The 17,787-nt window shown below is 36.9% G+C and overlaps 2 protein-coding genes across 2 annotated transcripts; one reads left to right on the top strand and one right to left on the bottom strand.

The window, feature by feature from the left end:
* Positions 1-473: 473 nt before the first annotated feature.
* On the bottom strand, positions 474-4,767 carry LOC108669749 (dynein light chain Tctex-type 1). Its single transcript, XM_018157155.2, has 3 exons — positions 4,565-4,767; positions 2,281-2,446; positions 474-1,514 (listed from the first exon to the last, which is right to left on the bottom strand). Exons 1-3 carry the CDS (start codon positions 4,589-4,591, stop codon positions 1,366-1,368), a joined length of 342 nt encoding a protein of 113 aa, XP_018012644.1. The 5' UTR covers positions 4,592-4,767; the 3' UTR covers positions 474-1,365.
* Positions 4,768-6,958: 2,191 nt separating this feature from the next.
* LOC108669748 (cyclin-L1) lies at positions 6,959-17,787 on the top strand. Its single transcript, XM_018157154.2, has 8 exons — positions 6,959-7,218; positions 10,160-10,344; positions 10,644-10,764; positions 11,475-11,539; positions 14,748-14,910; positions 15,211-15,505; positions 15,989-16,190; positions 16,488-17,787. The coding sequence occupies exons 1-8, from the start codon at positions 7,006-7,008 to the stop codon at positions 17,101-17,103; spliced, it is 1,860 nt and encodes a 619-aa protein (XP_018012643.1). The 5' UTR covers positions 6,959-7,005; the 3' UTR covers positions 17,104-17,787.

The raw sequence follows: 17,787 nt of genomic DNA, 5'->3' as shown, positions 1-17,787 counted from the left end.
ATTAAATATGTGCTTAAGATACGGAAAAACAAACGATATTCCTTTCAATGCATGAAAGTAGTATTGATTTTGTAATCAATATGCACTTAAGATTAGTAAGAAATATGGTGCATCTAAACGTGTCACGATATGCCACTTAACCTAAACGTGTCACGACGTGGCAATTAACACAAATTATGCCATCCAAAAGGCACTAAATGTCTGTAACTAACAAACGGACGATTTAGATCGTATATTTTATAACATCAAATACTTCCACTAACTAAATCGAATGATTTAGTTTCACATCTTAAATACACGCAAACCTGTACAAGATTGCCGAAGACCGAAACCCGAAAAGGAGAATTTTTTTGCCAATTCCAGCAACTTGATTGTTTTCCCTATGAAAAAAAAAAACCTAAAAAATAAGATCATTCCTGACAAATATTTTTTTATTCCTGATAAAAAAGAACTATTTTTTTATTCTTGATAAAAAAAGAAATGTTTTTATTCTTGATAAAAAAAAATATTTTTTTTATTCTTGCTAAAATAAAGTGTTGATCATTGCGTTATTCCCTCTATGCGTGAAAGTACAATAGTGATTGGAGCTGCCTTGACAAAGTCGAAATGATGTTATAGATTATCTCTAAAGTATTTGTAGGAGTTTTGTAAAGCCAGCCTTACCTCGTCCGTGTGCGTACACGGGCTTCGCACATTAGTCTAATTGCTAGGAAACTAGTTATACATATTAACTAATATTGAAGATATTGTAGTTCAGGTTAGTGATGCCGCTGGTCTGACCAGAGCAGCTCTGTTATAAAAAAGCTCATAACCGACGGGAAATAGGGAAATGAATATTGAGCACCAGAATGTCGAACTTGCAACATAAATGTCGAACTTGCGGCAACAGAAGTCAAATAAATACCTGAATGAGTTCACATTTTTCGAAGTGAATGGCTGCACAAAAACTCATAATTTTACAGATAGAACATAGAATAGAACATAGAAATTCTAAAATGTATTATTCATTTGTGCTAAGCGCAGCAATGTAAAATCGGTTACTTCATGTAGACAGTTGGGATCCTAAGCAAATAAATGCCATTAAGGAGTATGGCTAACACCAAGGCTTAACAACTGTGTAATAATGATTACAACAATTTGATTCTTCTATTCATCAAATATTTTATCATTTCAGACAATCATTTAAATGAAAAATGAATGCAAATAAAATGAACTTAGACCCCTCAAGAGCTTAATAGAAATTCAGTACCATGGCAATCCCTTTCAATAGACTTCTCTCCTCATACAGCCTGGCCATTTAGTAAAACTCCACTTAAATCAATGCATCTTGTTTCAAAGGGGAAAATTAGATCTAATCAAGTGCAGCTATAAAGAGAGGCCATACACAGATACTATACAGTACATAGTTTTGTTCTCCCAGCGTACGGTGCATGAGCCGTCTGTTGCGTTGTCCCAGTAGCATGACGAGGCCGTATGTAGACCCGCTCCATTCTTCTGCATTATCACACATGTCACTGTAAAATTAAGCATATTATTATATTGAATGAAGATATGGAAAACTAAATTACTAATATCAGTAACAAGTTAACATTCTATAGGTACTTCTTAACCCTTTCACGGGTAAGCTACCATATATGATCACTTGAAATAACCTCACAAAAAGCCTCACCATGGCTTCCTGTTTGTTTTTGAGGCATCCTTATAATGCCTCAGTTAATCAATGATTATCTGACCATCATTCTATCTATAGCATCACCAGCTGCAAAGTCCACAAATTGAAATATGAGCATTTAAATGAAGGTTTTGACTTGGACAATGGAATTGACGCTCTTTCCGCATTTTCTTCAAAATTTGGAAGTATCAATATATATATATTTATTTATTTTGGCAACTTGATTAAATTTAATTAAATTTAATTTTATGTTTCTAATTTTTCATTTGCATAAACTGAATTTTAATTATAAAGAAAAATTTTGTGTACTACTGACCGCATTTATTGAATTCTTCAAGTGCGATTTAAACCTTCAACAGGCAAAATTTGCAAAAATACATAGAAATAAATATTTTGCATAATACTTCTTACTTTCTTGAAATGGTTTCTGAAATTTTAATTTCTGGATATTTCAATGCTTGTCCGCTAAAGGGTTAAATCACCAAGTTTTTACAAAGTTTGTCTAAAACTCACACTTGAACTTAGCATGATTTTTATAATAACCCTCTAAGCATGAATAATAAACACAATAATGACATAAATATCAACCACTCTTGTTTGAAACTCACCAATATACTTGAATGATTTGTTAAGTTTTGATAGATTGCCCAGAACACTTTCCACCACCTGTGCAGTCCAGCCATTAACTTTGGCACTTGTGTAGCCATTGCCACCAATTACGGTCTCGACGCTCATTTTGATGATGGCACTCACTTCGTCCATCACAAACTGGTTCTGAAAACAACAACATTTCATTATTAGACAATCAACCAATTGAACTAAAAGTGAAATGTCAGAAGGTTAAAGAAAAAATTAATCAATTAATCTTTGTTTTGCAAATAATTTTATAGATTGACATGAGTTTGGGAGCTCACAAGTCCAATTAACTTATTTACTTGAACTAATAAAATCAATGTGATTTTCAGTCAGGATGCCTAATGTATTCCAAAATCAAGTTTGTAATATCAACTAAAGATATTGCCTTTTTCCATGTTTTCAAAAAAATGTGATAGTTTCAATTTTGATGTCTGAGTAATAGCTTTTCTTTCAATGCTCATATTTTCATTGAAGAGTATTTTAGGAAGCAAAACTATGCATAGAATGATTGCAAGCATGCATGCAAAAAATGAAAGTTTATTTTGTGCAGTGCAGCCACTCTGGTCTCTGGACACACTACAGAGTGGCCTCAGCAGGCAATTAACAGACAATAAGTGCCAAGTTTCATCTGAACAAAATACCACCCTGTGAATATGATGATGATAATAAGAAGAATGACACATTTGCATTTACCATAATTTTCAGAAATTGCCTTCAAAACTAATTAATGTTTTTATCCAGGATTTTGTAAACCTTCAGTCTACTATTTCAGATTGGTCTGATCACAACATAGTGGCAAACCAGAGATTTTTAGCATCAGTTCATTTCTAATTCCCTCATCTACTCAATATTTTCATCAATTTCTTATGTACCTATGAATACTATATGATATTGTTGGTATCCAAGATACTTACTACTCTATTTATAGGACTCAAAAACAAACTTGAGGAATGGTCAGGCAGGGTGCATACCAGTATTCAGAAAAAAATTTCATGACTTCTCCATGACCTGGTTCTAGTAATCTTTGAATGTTAACTGAAAAGAGAGACAAGAGTAGTCAGTGCAGCAGAACCAAACTTTGCAAGAACATGTACAAGTCTACAAGATATGTAACAAACCTACACATCCACTTGTATAGTTATTTGATCTAACAATTTTATTATGAATCCATATTTCTCTGCTGGTTTCAAATGGAACTGCTAGCCTAAGGCCTTAGGCATCATTCCACATCAATGGGTTCAACACATGCAGCACAGAAAAAACTTCCTTTTTTCTTTATTTATTTGCAAATTCCATGACTTTTCATAATCTGAAATGAAATCCCATGACTTCCCAGGCCTGGAAAATAAAAATTCAAATTCCATGACTTTCCAGGTTTTCCATGACTGGTGCACACCCTGGTCAGGCTCAGGCCCACCATCAGGGCACAGAAAGAGAAAGTGAATGAATATCTGAAGATCTTTGGCAATGCATCAGTAGCAAAATTCACCCCTTCAGAAGATCTTGCTGACACATGCTGGAGAGGTAGCAGTGTGGCGCTGGCGCACTCGCAGGGCGTTCTTCATCGAAAGTGGGGAAGGGGCTAGGCTGCATGGAATAGAAATATTTTGGGGTTTAGCGTGTGGGTTAAGACCATTGTTTTGGCGGCTTGCAGGTCATTGGCTCGCTGGTTTACATCCATGAAGGAATTTAGTCCCTGTGCGCATAGTGGCAAACCAGAGCTTTTTTAGAATCAGTTTATTTTCAATTTCTTCATTTACTCAAGATTTAAATCAATTTCTTAAGTATGACAATACTGGTATCCAGGATACTTTACTGGTCTACTTATAGGACTCAGAAATGAACTTGAGCAAGAGTCTAAACAACTCTCTGCTTTGCCACTATGCCCTGTGGCCTGTGGCGTTCGCCGTTCAGCAAGTAATCATGTTGGCTAATTTGCTCTGCAGCATGCTTGAGCTTGAGCACAGGGTGAAGTTTGAAAATAATGCTGGTATTGGGCATTGGGCAATGCTGGGTTATTTCAGTCATCCCGCATTTTAGATAGTACTTTAAAATCTATGGCATCCACTCCAGCAATGCTAACTGCAGAACAGGATGTGGACCACTTTTATTTTGTGTAATGTCTATTATGCATTGTTCATTTTATACCTAAATGCGTTTTACGTTAAAATATAAACCACAATTTTTTTATATTTACAGCCTGCTCGTGCTCGAAACTTCTTATTGTGGAGCATGAATCAAAAATGACATACCTACCTCATCACTTTGTGCAGCTTCGTCCATCTTGTGCGGAAAATTTATAACTAAGAGATATGTAAAAAGAGGATTAACTCAACCGCACTGAGGTAAAGGAATTGGAAATGCACGTAAACGGTCGTAAAATCAGTAGCTTTGATGCATAACGTTACCAAAATTCGGCAGCTACGACCTACGAATGCCAACTAATACAACAGTCCAATCTCCAATGTCTATGAAGAACGCAGATTCTAATACAACGGAAAAACGATTGCGGATTTTCCGTTGTCGTAAATTTTCACTTCTAATTTGTCGTCATGGTTGAACCCATGGTTGAACCAGTAGAGTTTAACCATGGTTTGTCGTAGACACCTTCTATCATTATAATTTATCATATAGGCTTATGTAATTATACGTTGATGCTATTTCGCAATTCGGCGGTGGGAGTTTAATAAAGAATGCAAAGCTGTAGTTCAAAGAAATGCAAAAATATCCTATGTAGGTGCACATTAGTGTGAGTGAAAGCGTAATCATGAAATTTCAACTGTGTGATATTCAATTCTGAAATTTGTGTTCTGTGTAATCTTCAACTCGCAGTGGTTGAGGGTTTGCGCTTTGTTCAGTTATTTGTGAGGCGATTTCCATTAGCTTCATCTGTAATGAAGCTTCCGGGACACTGCGGTTTTGTAGTTTGTGCAGTGGAATCGACATCGTCAAAATATTTGAACTGCACATCGGAGATAATGTGGATTTCACAGTGTTCTCGTGGAACTAAATCTTGCATATACGGGATATACCAGAAATAAACAGAAACATCATGGGACCCACCCTATAGTTTGTCGTAACGCCCTAATCTCTGGAACACTAATATAGACTAAGCCTACTCAAGCAGCCGCCCCGAGGACTCTAGACTTTTATTTGCTTCATGTTACCCATCCTCAGTCCATGGTTGAACTAGTTCAACCATGTCCTCAGTCAGACTCAGGGCTGATTTCAATCCGTAAGTCCGCAGGGAATTGGTGCATTTCTGGGGAGCGCAGCCGTGGACCAAAAATTTAAATGGCCTCTAGCATGCATCCCTTTTCTGTGTCGGTCACAGAGTTTTGTGAAGATCCTAAGCCGTTTTACAGCCTGTTATTTCAATAAAGACGATCGCGTCTCATATTCAATTCAGTTAAAGCAACACTGTTAGTAAGTAATGAACTAATAATTGTTTCAATGTGTCGCAAGAATTTAAAATGATTTAATTGGTTAGTAAAATAAAATATGGTTATGGGTTTAGTGGCGCTAGAAAGGCTTCACTATGTTCCGGGACGTAATTTAGGCAATAAGTCCAGCAGCTATCTCAATCAATCGTCATTTATGGAAAGATCGGGTTCCAAAGGCCGGATCCCTTGTGAATCAAGTCACGAAAAGTTCAAGAATCGGTAACAGGCCATGGGCTGTTATGGCTTCACTGTTAAATAGGTCAAGATATTTTTTTCAATGTGACGAAATTATGCGTTGAAAACCTGATAAAACTTTGCGTTTATCGCGCTTATAATATCGGAGCACACAGAGAAGAAATGGGGTCGATGTTAGCCTGAACATAATGTCACTAGGTATCTCCATGACCATTTTAAATTAGGTCATGGCCGGTTTCGATTTGACAAACCTATGCGTGGAAAACCTGTTATGGAAATTCGCCCCAAAAATTCGTCCCACAAGTGTTGATGCGGTATTTTCATAGGCAGCTTATCTACCTCAACATAAAATATTTCTAACTGACTAATGATCAAGCTTAGCAAATGAGGCACGTTATAAGTTCACATACATTGTTTTATATATAGATTTAATTTTATTTTTCTTGACATTTACACTTTTTCCATTCAACTTCGAAATTACTTTACCGTTGCTTCTCTAAATTTAACAAAGTTATCAGTAGATAATAGGTGTGTTACTCTATTTCCAAAGTAATTATTTGGATAGACATTAACCGATTAAAGGATATGAATTTGTTTCATTTAAATAGTTTGTTCTCTTTCAGATTTTTTAGTATGCGATGAGCGCCAACAATAATTAAAAAAAATAACATTTATAGTTCTCAGACTTAACGCAAAAAAATATTGTCCGCTTCGTTTCACCAACTTTGTCTTTTATTTGCTCACTGATAACGACAGATAAATTTCTTTTAGTGACATATTCACATTCATAGGTATTGAAGCATGCTTGAAAAAAATATCCAAATTAATTTCTGAATCTGGATATCGCTGTCATATGCGCAATAATTTGAATTCATCGATTGATAAACTAAGCGTGAATGGCACTTAATTGTATTTTTTAAATGAGTGTGCAGCTAATAATTCTCGATGTTGATAACCGTAGTCCTCGAATGCAAAATTTTTCGTTTCAACAAGATGTAATATGTCTGTTCATAAATCCGTAGCCTCACAGTCTGGCAACATTTTTAGTGAGTTAGCAAAATGGCGACGACGAAGACGGAAGCTGTGGCTACAATGCCTGTCCAAAAATATGGAAAAGTTGTATTAACATTAGACAATGTTCTTTTACCTCCTGAAAAATTAAATCCAAGCCCTTCATCCTTGGATGGATTGGATGCTGATACGGAATATGATCTACGTGTGTTGGGTTGTGAGATGATTCAAACGAGTGGAATCCTCCTCCGTCTGCCTCAGGTAAGAAACGTTTTGCGCCAGAAGCTCAAAATTTGGAGAAATGAGAGACATTAATCAATTGTTGACTTGACAAATATTCATCATAACCTAGTTTGCACTAGACCACATACATTTTTGATTCTCCATTCGTTGAAATTTACTAATAATATTTTATTTTACAGGAGGATTTGATTCTAGTATAACTATAGGTTTCTTCCTTTACATTGATTGATCTAGCCAGTTTAGGCTACCTTATTTTTATTGGCATACCTAATCCTAATACTGTATTTATGATGTTACTGTAGGTAAGTGGTAGTGGGTATTGGGTAATATTAAGCAAGTTGATGGTCATGAAACGTTTTAAAGATAGTGGCAATTAGGCAAAGCAGAGTTTTCTGGACTCAAAGTTCAATTTTTAGTCTTATATTATCATCATGTTGACCGCTGACCAGCAAAGTATCATGACCAGCATCATCATATATAAGATATTGGTTTAAATCTTGACTCTTGAGTAAATGAGAAAACTAAAAATGAACTGATTCTAAAAATCACTGGTTTGCCCTTAAGCATAGTGGCAAACCAGAGCTTTTTTGGAATCAGTTCATTTTTAATTTTCCCAAAACTCAAGATTTAAACCAATTTCTTAAGTATGATAATGCTGGTATCCATGATACTTTACTGGTCTACTTATAGGACTCAAAAATGAACTTGAGGGAGAGTCTAAAAAACTCTCTGCTTTGTCACTATGCCCTTAAGGCCCCTTATGCTGGAAAATATCTATAATCTATGTTTCAAGCCGTGACCGTAGCACCAGTAGCAGAATTTAGACTTGAATGCTTTTCTGCTATTTACAGAACAGATGTAGGGTAAATTTGGTATATTCCGACACTTTAAGGACGTAGCTGTAGCAAAAAAATGAATGGCTATAAAAAATCACTGTATGCACAACTCTGTTCTGTTTGCCTTACTTCACTCAAAACACTGCACTAGCCTATGCGCCAGCAACAATGAAACGTCACAAAATGTTGCCATATTTATTTAAAAGCCTTTAGAATGCAAACCTACCAAATCCATTTATTCCAATTCCGACACAGTGTGACATTGTGTGACTTCGGCATTTTGTGAGACTAATTCCGGCCGCGCTTCAAACTCTGCTAATTCGTAATTCCAACACTCTTGTGTTCAAATTCTGATTGCTGTGTGAGCTGTATTGGAATACGACACAGCTTGGAATTAGAACGCTATTGAATATTGAACACTACTTATTTAGGCTTTTAATTAAGATCTATTAGGCTTTTAAATAAGAAAATTTTAATTTTTGCGCACAGCTTGGAACGAGCTGTGTGTCTAATTCCAAGCTGTGTCGGAATTAGTTTTTATGTGTCTAAAACCGTCTCTTAACTTAATCATCTGTTAATTTTTTTACCACTTGAAATCAGCAAATACAAGTATACATAAAGGATTTCTAATATATTCACAGACTTATTTAAAAGTCTCAACTTTGGATCTCAACATTTTCCCACCAGACGTCCCAGACCTAGTGTTTTGGCAATAGTATTGCGCGCAAAAGTATGGCGTCACTATTTCAACCATCAACAAATGCATGGAACTAAGAAAAAGCTTAATATAAAGGAAAAAAGTTGAGAAGTGTTGGAATTACCCTGGATGTTGGAATATACTGCATTTACCCTATCAAATTCCCACTTGATGAATTACCTCCTTTCTTAATTGTTAACATTAGTGCACAATAGGGCCACACAATCCCAAATGTATTAAAAAACTTTGGTTATGCTCTGTGAGATTCAATTGATTGCAAGCATGGAAAACGTCTACCTCTAGCACTGCAACTAGAGCTTTCCCGCCATCTCCAGAACTGCTAGATTTCCGACAGATGAATGAACTCCAATCTAATTGTCAACAAAATTGCTCAATTGGGCCGCAAGATTCCAATTGTATTAAAAATTTGTCACGCTGGAGCCACAAGATTTCAGAAACAAGTGGAAAATTTCAATCCTGTAAATTAATTGATAACTTGAAAAATTCCATGCTGTAAAGAAATACATTTTCCCTCTTATATTTATTCTTTGCCATGAATTGATTTTGGCAATGGTATCATATTGTTCACTGCCAATTTGCCATATAAGGCAGAATTTTCCAAAAATTAAAATGATAATTTCAAGTATTCCGTGGTAATTGTTCCATTTGTCTTAGTTTTAGAAACAAATTTGAGGCTGGTTTTAAGCTGTAAATGCATTTCCTAATTGTGCAATACAATATTCAATCTGTAACAGGCATTCTATTTTTATCATATCTGTTTTGGTTGTATTCTACTGTGAAAATTATAATACAAATTATTTTTCTTTATAGAAATGATTTAGCATGTTATAATAAATTATTTTAGTCAGGTTTTAATTTTCCCACTAATTGTGGAACCTCCAAAATCTTGCTGCAGGCTCCTATCTGATTCACTTCTAGTGCCAATTAAATGGGAGGTAATTCATTTAATGGGAATCGCATGCTTTCAAAAAAATGGGGATAAAGCTTCTGTCACAGATCTTACAGTACTGGACTAAGTTGTAAGTAATGTCATTGTTACTGGAATGAGTGGAGTGCTCCACACTTCAGGACAGATGGTGTGCAGCTTAAAATGATTTTTAAACACCAATTGCACTTAGAGAATTTTAGTGCGTTTGGATTTTTATTCCAACACACTGCATTTTATGATTTTGTTTAAGAGTGTCAAGGCCTCCTCTTCTTAAGGCCCCTTTCACACAGGGTGGGAAATCCTGCCGGCATGAAAAAAACTGCCGCGGAATTTCCCGCCAAACCTCAGCAGACATACAAAATGTGCACTCTTGACATCAATTGATTTTTTGATGAATTAATTCGCCAGATAGTTTCGGATTATTGATTATTAGGCTAGTTACCTTGAATGGTTTGTTATATATTGTGCATTTTGCAGGTTGCCATGGCGTGTGGTCAGGTCTTGTTTCAGCGACTGTACTATGCCAAGTCCCTGGTCCGCTACCCCATGGAGGCTACAGCCATGGCCTGTGTTGCTCTAGCATCAAAGATTGAAGAAGCTCCACGCAAGATAAGGGATGTCATCAATGTCTTCCGACACATAAGACAAGTTCGCAATGGAAAGTAAGTTATAGTGTTCTTATTTTTCTAATTTAATTTTGTCCATTTCAGGTGGAACCAGCATATCATTCAAATTCTCATGCTGCTGGAGGATTTTCAGTGAATCTCAGTTGGCCCCTTGATTTCCAGCTTAAATATGTGATTTTTCATTTTTCAAGGAATTCACATTTCCCCATTAGGAATATTTTGTCTGATTTTCCCTCAATGCAAATGAGTGTACAATCTTGTACACCACCTACCCTCTGCTATGAGCATGTTCTGATAATTTACTATCCTCCATTACCTAATGTTGCTTATTGCAGGACATTGAGTCCTGTTATATTGGATGCCAACTATATCACTCTGAAGAACCAGGTCATCAAGGCTGAGAGACGGCTACTGAAGGAGCTTGGTTTCTGCTGTCATGTCAAGCATCCTCATAAGGTGAGGTTTTATTCATTTTCCAATACGAGTCTCAGATTATTTTTAAAAATAATGAACATTTCAATTCAAAAGGGGCTGGTTGAAAGGGATACAAATAGCTTTTGATATTACTATTTGCTTTATACGTTTGTCTATTTGCTGGAATAGAAATGCATGAGCTAAAAATGGGGAAAACGTGTCTATTCAAGAGTAATATGAGTAATCAGACTGGCTCTAATAAGCCCGCGCATCTCAAGTAGCCTCATTTGATGATGTACCACTTCTGTAAACTTTCTCATTGTAATACTTTTGCACGTTATCAATTATATTTGCAGGTTGTATTGAATTTATCAATTCAAATATATTTATATATCAATTATTTTTCAAATTATATTTTATATTTTCCAATGTTGATTTGTCGAGTTCATGCTTACAATCGTACAACTGTCTAAATAAATAGCCTTTGTATTTTTTTTATAGCTACTTCAGTTAATGTCTATTAGTTTGGTAGTCCAATGAGAAATATTCTTTTCATATAAACAAATTTCCACTGTTTACTTCACCGTTTTTTTATAGAAATTGTCCGATATTTATTTTCAAGTATAGTTCTATGTACATTTTTTCCTTATTCAAGAATTGATTGCTTGTAGTGAAAGTCAATAATTAAAGTCAGTCAAATTCGGCAGCATCTTCCTCCAATTTACAATGAACATGAATTTTATGGATTGCAGATCATCATCATGTACCTGCGATTGGTTGAAGCAGATGACAATCGCAACCTGGCTAAATCCTCCTGGTAAGTTCAGTTGTACACTCTAGCAATGGTTCTATATAGAATATTTCCATACATTGATCCATTCCCCTCTTATAAGCTGAACACTTTTATGTGTTGATCTACATCCCTGCTGCTGCACATGCTCTTTGATGTATGTACATCTACTGCTATGGACTTGAACACAAAATGTATCGATGGAATCTTGACACCAAACACACCTGAGCCTATTGTGGAGACGGTGTACATGAGATAACGTCGTCTTGCATCATTGTGAGCATGGAAGGTCCTCGAAACGGAGTATGTGTCTCCAACTAGTATTGTGTGTTCATCTCGTGAATAGTTGAATTCAGTGCCAGTGTGATTGCATAATTGGAATTTCTGGCGTTATCTGCAATGAACTGGTGCATTATGAGAGTACAACTGAAGAAAAAATATACTAGAACCATCGCATCAATGGATGCATTTATAGATGACTGGTTTCTTGTCCGCGCGCTTGTTATGTGAGTGACTGACTGCTGTTGCAAGTGCTTGAGACGGTGTGTATCCTGAGGCGTGTCTGGCCTAGTGACCGTGATGAACTAATGGTATTTTTTATCCCCATCAGAGGGAGGTGAGGTAAGGTAAGTCTGAGGAGGCTAAGCTACTGTGAGCCTGCTCCACTGCACTCCATCTCCTGCAGTGGTAATGGTGGTGATGTCAGTCAGCTCCTGGTTTTGCTTCCTGCTCCCATCACGACCTCCTGTGCGTCCCTCAGCGGTGCTGGCAGTTACTGCTGCGTCTGTCGCCCCCCATTTGACCGCTGCCACTCGTACAAACCTGGCTGCTGTTCACAGATTTATGCTTCAAATGGATCGTGCAATATCTTCATAATTAGCCATCCTCCCTTCCTTACCATCGCTTCATCGCAACGTCTCGCTCATTCTAAAGGATTTATTTGAAAACAAGGGGTTTGTACATAAGGTGGTACTTATGCTCCGACATTATGCCCTTCCAATTAATTTGTTAGAAAAATACCTTTTATTTATATCATTACAATTTCTCTTATGCGAGTTATTAGCGAGTGATTGACAAGTTCCTGCCTACATCATACCAGTTGAGTCGATAAGGGTATCTTTGTTTATACATCAGTTTTTGGCTGGATTTGCTGAAATTTGTATCATTTCTCAATTGTTTTAATGGACACAAGCCTGTTCTAGGGTGCGGCGTGATGTGATAATTTGATTAGATAGTTCTTCATTATATTTATGCCTAAATATAGCTGTTAATTGTTGCATTCTAAGAACATTTGTGTCAGTATACAATAAGAGGTGTAAATGTCTTCATTTGTTATATTAGATTTTAAGAATTATAGTCGGTACCATGCGTCCAAATATCAGTGCTGTGACAATTTCTTTGATTTCTTGGCTACGCAATTCTATTGTAAATAAGAAATTGTGCCTCTTATTGAGTGCTGCTATTGTTAGTTACTGGATTTAAAACGTTTAAAGCGTTATATTTTGGTTACTGCACATGACAGATATGGTTCCTTAATGTGGTTAGTTACATGACGTGATGTTCACGTGTCTAATGAATGTTTATAATTAATATTAGCATTTGCAAGGAGCTAACTGACCTCTTTCGACCAGGTATGGTGGCTGGCTCAGCTACGAGTGTTGCCTCTGAAGACTTCCACTATTTCTTAAGAGTGACGTCGCGGGAACCGTGCTGAGTTGAGAGCAACCTTTCCTTTTGCTAATTCAGATGCAACCTTACTGTTTCACACGATTTATCTGCTAGGATTTTCCTTTTAAAATCGACTGTATATTGGTAATTGTCAGTATACATTATTTTAGTTGAAATCAATAAGCTGGGCTTTCATTACAGTGTAAATAACCTGAAGGAATATCTGTCTTGCCATTGGTCTTGGTTGTTCTCAGTTTAGCCTTCTATTTAATAGTAATTATAGTTATGATGTGAGAATCGTTAGCTTGGAATTTTATGTTATTGTTCATTTGACTTGTAATACAATATTTGCCTCCTAGCTTCCAACGCTAAGATTCAGATCTCGTTGTTACATTTGAAGAGTTGTGATGGTGTTTGCAATGTAGCGTGGGAGCTGATGTTTGCCTAAATACCTGCAGCTTTGCAGAGGAAGCTGATCGTGATTGCAGTCGTTCATGGAAGAGGACTCGTAAGATGTGCCGCCTACTCTGCTTATTTAGAATTCGCGTGTCATCAATACCACTGCTCTGGTGTACCTTGTGTGTACTTTGTCCATTGTTATCTGGATTGTTGGCTTTTCTATTTCCAAATTGAAATACTTTTCAAATAATTTCCAAGTGCACTCCTTTTGTGACGAATTTTTTTTTCCAATTGTTAATCTCATGATATTGCATCACTAATAATTTCGGCGTTAACGTTTTCAATAAGTTTTTGTCATATGAAGAAGTGGAACTTTTTGTGTTGTGCTTTCAAACATGCGACTCTTGTAATTGAGCAATGCGCTCCCTCCTCTGGTATGATGTAGAGCAGAATCTTCATTTCTTTATAGATGTTAGTAAATGATACCCTCTTTCTTAGATATCTTGAATTGAACGTTTACATTTAGAAGAGGCATCGATATGGAAGGAAGGGAAGGATTTAAAGTTCAATGAAGAACACGGCATTAAGAACAGTAACCGCCACGTCCGCCGCTGAGGGCCGTTTGTTGAGACTAGGAAGGAAGGTCGTATGGGAAGCGGATCAAGTCCATATCTGACAAGCCATCACCACCATGCAGAAGTGTTGTGCGGTGACGCGTTGGTATCCAGCCGCCTGCTTCACCTTCATCTCCGTACCCTCCCTCACCACCCCTCTGATGTGGTGATCTCAACGCGCTTCTGGGATCTGCCTCAAATATCACCACCACCACCACTACTACTACGACGCTCCACTCACACTCAACTCTACACCTTACACATACCACCTATCACCTTTTCTTGAATCGAGTTACATTTACTTGCTGCTTACAGTCACTCAAGTTTAAGCTTCATACCTTGTAGCATTATAGTTTCTTCTTTGTGCCTAACCTGTGTGACATACATGAATTCTTGATATTTTTGAAATTGTACGTAAATTAATTTGAAATACTTTCTGTTTTGATTTGATTTAAATCGTTTTAGTCTCGGGCCTAGTTTCACGGACAAAATTTTATTTTGTTGAACATAGAATGCTCAGTGTCCTACAGTTTGTTCATCTTTACTTGTTCCAGGAATTACATGAACGATGCTTTACGAACTGACGTGTTTATGCGGTATTCGCCGGAGGCCATTGCCTCTGCCTGCATTTGGCTAGCAGCTCGCAAGCTGAGAGTGCCTCTTCCGGAGCAGCCGCCCTGGTACCACATCGTGAACGTCTGCATCGAGGATATCCAGGTCAGTGCAAGCTTCCAATGTGCCTCAAAAGAGATATGCACACTTAAGGGTTCACAATTCAACCGAAACTTCTTCTTTAACAATGAATTTGACTTTGGTTACCTCTGCAGGGCGGTTTTGCTGAATAGAACAATATATGCAGTATGCAATAATTCAGAAATAATTGAACAACTAAAAATTTTGAGTTTACCGTATGGTGAATTCTTGTGTTTTTAGACTTCTTACTTTTTGTTTTTATTTTTTATTTATGACACTATGAATGTGCGTTTCGTGACTTGAACTGGACATCTCTATGCGCAGATGATTGCTGCATCCATATTGAAGCTGTACACTCGACGCAAAGTAAAACTTGAAACCTTGGAAAGCAAAGTTGAGGAAATAAGGAAACTGCAGCAAGAAGCGCGTTTACGTAACAAGTTTTTGCCCCCCAACCCACTGCAACAAAACACGCCTCTTCAAGCTCCAACCAGCACCTTCAGCCCTGGCAGCCGTACTCACTCCCCTCGCTCTGCCGTCACTTCTGATAAGAACAAGCCTATTTCGCGTAAATACAAAGACCATCACCGCAGTGACAGCGAAACCAGTCGCAGCTCACGTGAGTAAATCATTCTTTGTGATACGAGTCTTGCACTTAACTCTTGTAGCGATCAATCTTTCGTTCGATCGGTTGCTTATCAAATACTGGAAAATTTTTGACACTTCGTAATCTACTCCACACAAGTCTTGTGCAGTTGATTGTTTAATTTTCAAAGTAATTTATAATGGTATGACACTTATCCATGTGGGGAAATATTAAATCGTAACTTTCTGTGCTTTGAAGTTTAATTGTCAGGTAAAATGGTAGTTAAGTTTCTATTGCCATTTAGAATGAGTCATCAATGAACTTCTTTCCAAAAAGCATTTTACTATTTTATGTTAGAAGTGCAAACTTTAATCAAATCGATAATTGATCTCGAAAAACGCAATTCTTGATTATTATTGAGACATTGAAAATCTTGTAAAAATTTATCTCGTTATTAGTCCTGTTCTTTGGTGAATATTTATTAATTTTCTTATCCTTTACCTATACCTATAACAGGATCGCCACGCTCCCGTTCAGATGTCAGTCCCCGCAGTCACAAAAAGCCACGGCGATCAGATTCACGCTCGAGGTCTCGTTCACATGACCGCCATCATTCACGCGGCAGATCTCGCTCTAGAGATCGTCACTCACGCCATAAATCTCGCTCTAAGAGCCCATCTCCTAACGTCACCCCTCCTCTCCGCTTCATCAAAAACAAGTGAGTGGAAATGCTTCTTAAAATGAAATTTTCAGTAAAAAGTAAAAGTGATGCACGTTTGATTGAATCGTTTGCAATATGAATAAATTGTTAAATTAGACCTTAATATCAATTTCATAATAAATCTGATTTAAGTAATAAAATAAATCAGCTTAGAATGGCTCAACCTGGCCGTTCTTAGATGTTTAATAGCTGATATTTGGGGTTGATGGAATTTTATTCTTGTACAAACAATTATTTTGATCATTAACAAGATCTGTACTATTAGTTACTTATGTTGAATTATCTCCTTTCTAGGGGTAAAGGCCCGATTGTGCAATCAGTGTCGCGGTCTCGATCACGTTCACCAATACGGACCTACGAAAAGTACGAACGTCAAGACAAATACAGCGGCAGCAGCAAGCACGACAGGAAAGACAAACACGACAAATACTTGGAGAAAACTGACAAATATGTAGAACGATATGATTCTTACGAGAAGAATGAGAGACAACTAGAAAGTAAGTACGATAAAATGGATCAATATGACAAGCATGACGCAAGGTATCTCGATAAGGATAAGTACGGTTATGAAAAAAACTCTAAGCAGAGTGAACATTACGAGAGGTCGGATTCATACATAAGGGATCATCGCGTTTCCAGAGATGAGAAAATTAATTTAAATTCAAAGTACGTTGCAGACGTAAAAGACAAAAGCGGAAAGTACTTGAAAATTGACAAATATGATAAGTACGAAAAATCAGAAAAGAACGATAAATTAGAAAAGTATGAGAAGGAAGACAAGCACAAGTACAAAGCCTCCAAGAAGAAATCGCACGAATCTAAGAAATCTTACGACAACGGATATGAGAAGTCCCACAAAAGCAAAAAAGCCAACAGACATCGCTCCAGGTCCAGGGATCGGCGACGATGAAGTTGAAATAGGTAACAATTTTCGTACCTGGCTCAATTTAGATATTGTGAGCCAACGTCGCTTCTTCAGAACATGGTTGTGATCTCTTGTTTGAAGAATTTTACTGCATTTTAAACAATTGTTTTTATCTATAATGTTGCACAGTAGGATATCAATCTGTATTGGTCGTGAAGGAAACAGTCTGACATTTCTCACGTTATTCAAACAATTTCCTCGATGGTGCCATAATTTCGCCTCAATTTTTTATTTATTCCTAGTACAATATTGACGAAACTACTATCAGATCTTACCTGTGCCAGATTATCTTGCCGATAGTGGCAGTCTCATTTGTCGCAACTACTAAGATCGTCGGTTTAGTTGTCAACTACTGAACCGAGTACCACGGATGATTTGGCTCGTCCTTGTTTAGTTAGCCCATCCTCGGTGGAATTATTATTTGCTATCTAACCCTGTCACCTCACATGGTCCAACAACAATTCTCCAATTTGTTTCGTGTGCTATCTTATGAGTTGCCAATCGCAGTTTAACTTAATTGGTAAGAAATGTGGTCGACTGTTGGTAAATCAGAACTCTGTCGCTCTTTCACATTGCAAGACGCAAATGCGTGCCCTTGCTTTATGTACCTACGCTGGTATCTGTGTATATCTTATGTTAATATTACAATAAAATATTTTTATAATCTTA

Source organism: Hyalella azteca, unplaced genomic scaffold (genome assembly GCF_000764305.2).
Source record: "Hyalella azteca isolate HAZT.00-mixed unplaced genomic scaffold, Hazt_2.0.2 contig11675, whole genome shotgun sequence".
NCBI classification, from domain to species: domain Eukaryota; kingdom Metazoa; phylum Arthropoda; class Malacostraca; order Amphipoda; family Hyalellidae; genus Hyalella; species Hyalella azteca.
This window is presented reverse-complemented; position numbering and strand designations above follow the sequence as displayed.

Excerpts from the sequence above, each read along its gene's own strand:
- LOC108669748 (XM_018157154.2), top strand. The coding sequence starts at position 7,006 with ATGGCGACGACGAAGACGGAAGCTGTGGCTACAATGCCTGTCCAAAAA. Across the intron at positions 11,540-14,747 it reads AACCTGGCTAAATCCTCCTG|GAATTACATGAACGATGCTT; the intron begins GTAAGTTCAGTT and ends TACTTGTTCCAG. Across the intron at positions 16,191-16,487 it reads CTCCGCTTCATCAAAAACAA|GGGTAAAGGCCCGATTGTGC; the intron begins GTGAGTGGAAAT and ends TCTCCTTTCTAG.
- LOC108669749 (XM_018157155.2), bottom strand. The coding sequence starts at position 4,591 with ATGGACGAAGCTGCACAAAGTGATGAG. Across the intron at positions 2,447-4,564 it reads AAGCTGCACAAAGTGATGAG|AACCAGTTTGTGATGGACGA; the intron begins GTAGGTATGTCA and ends TGTTGTTTTCAG. Across the intron at positions 1,515-2,280 it reads CAAATCATTCAAGTATATTG|TGACATGTGTGATAATGCAG; the intron begins GTGAGTTTCAAA and ends TTAATTTTACAG.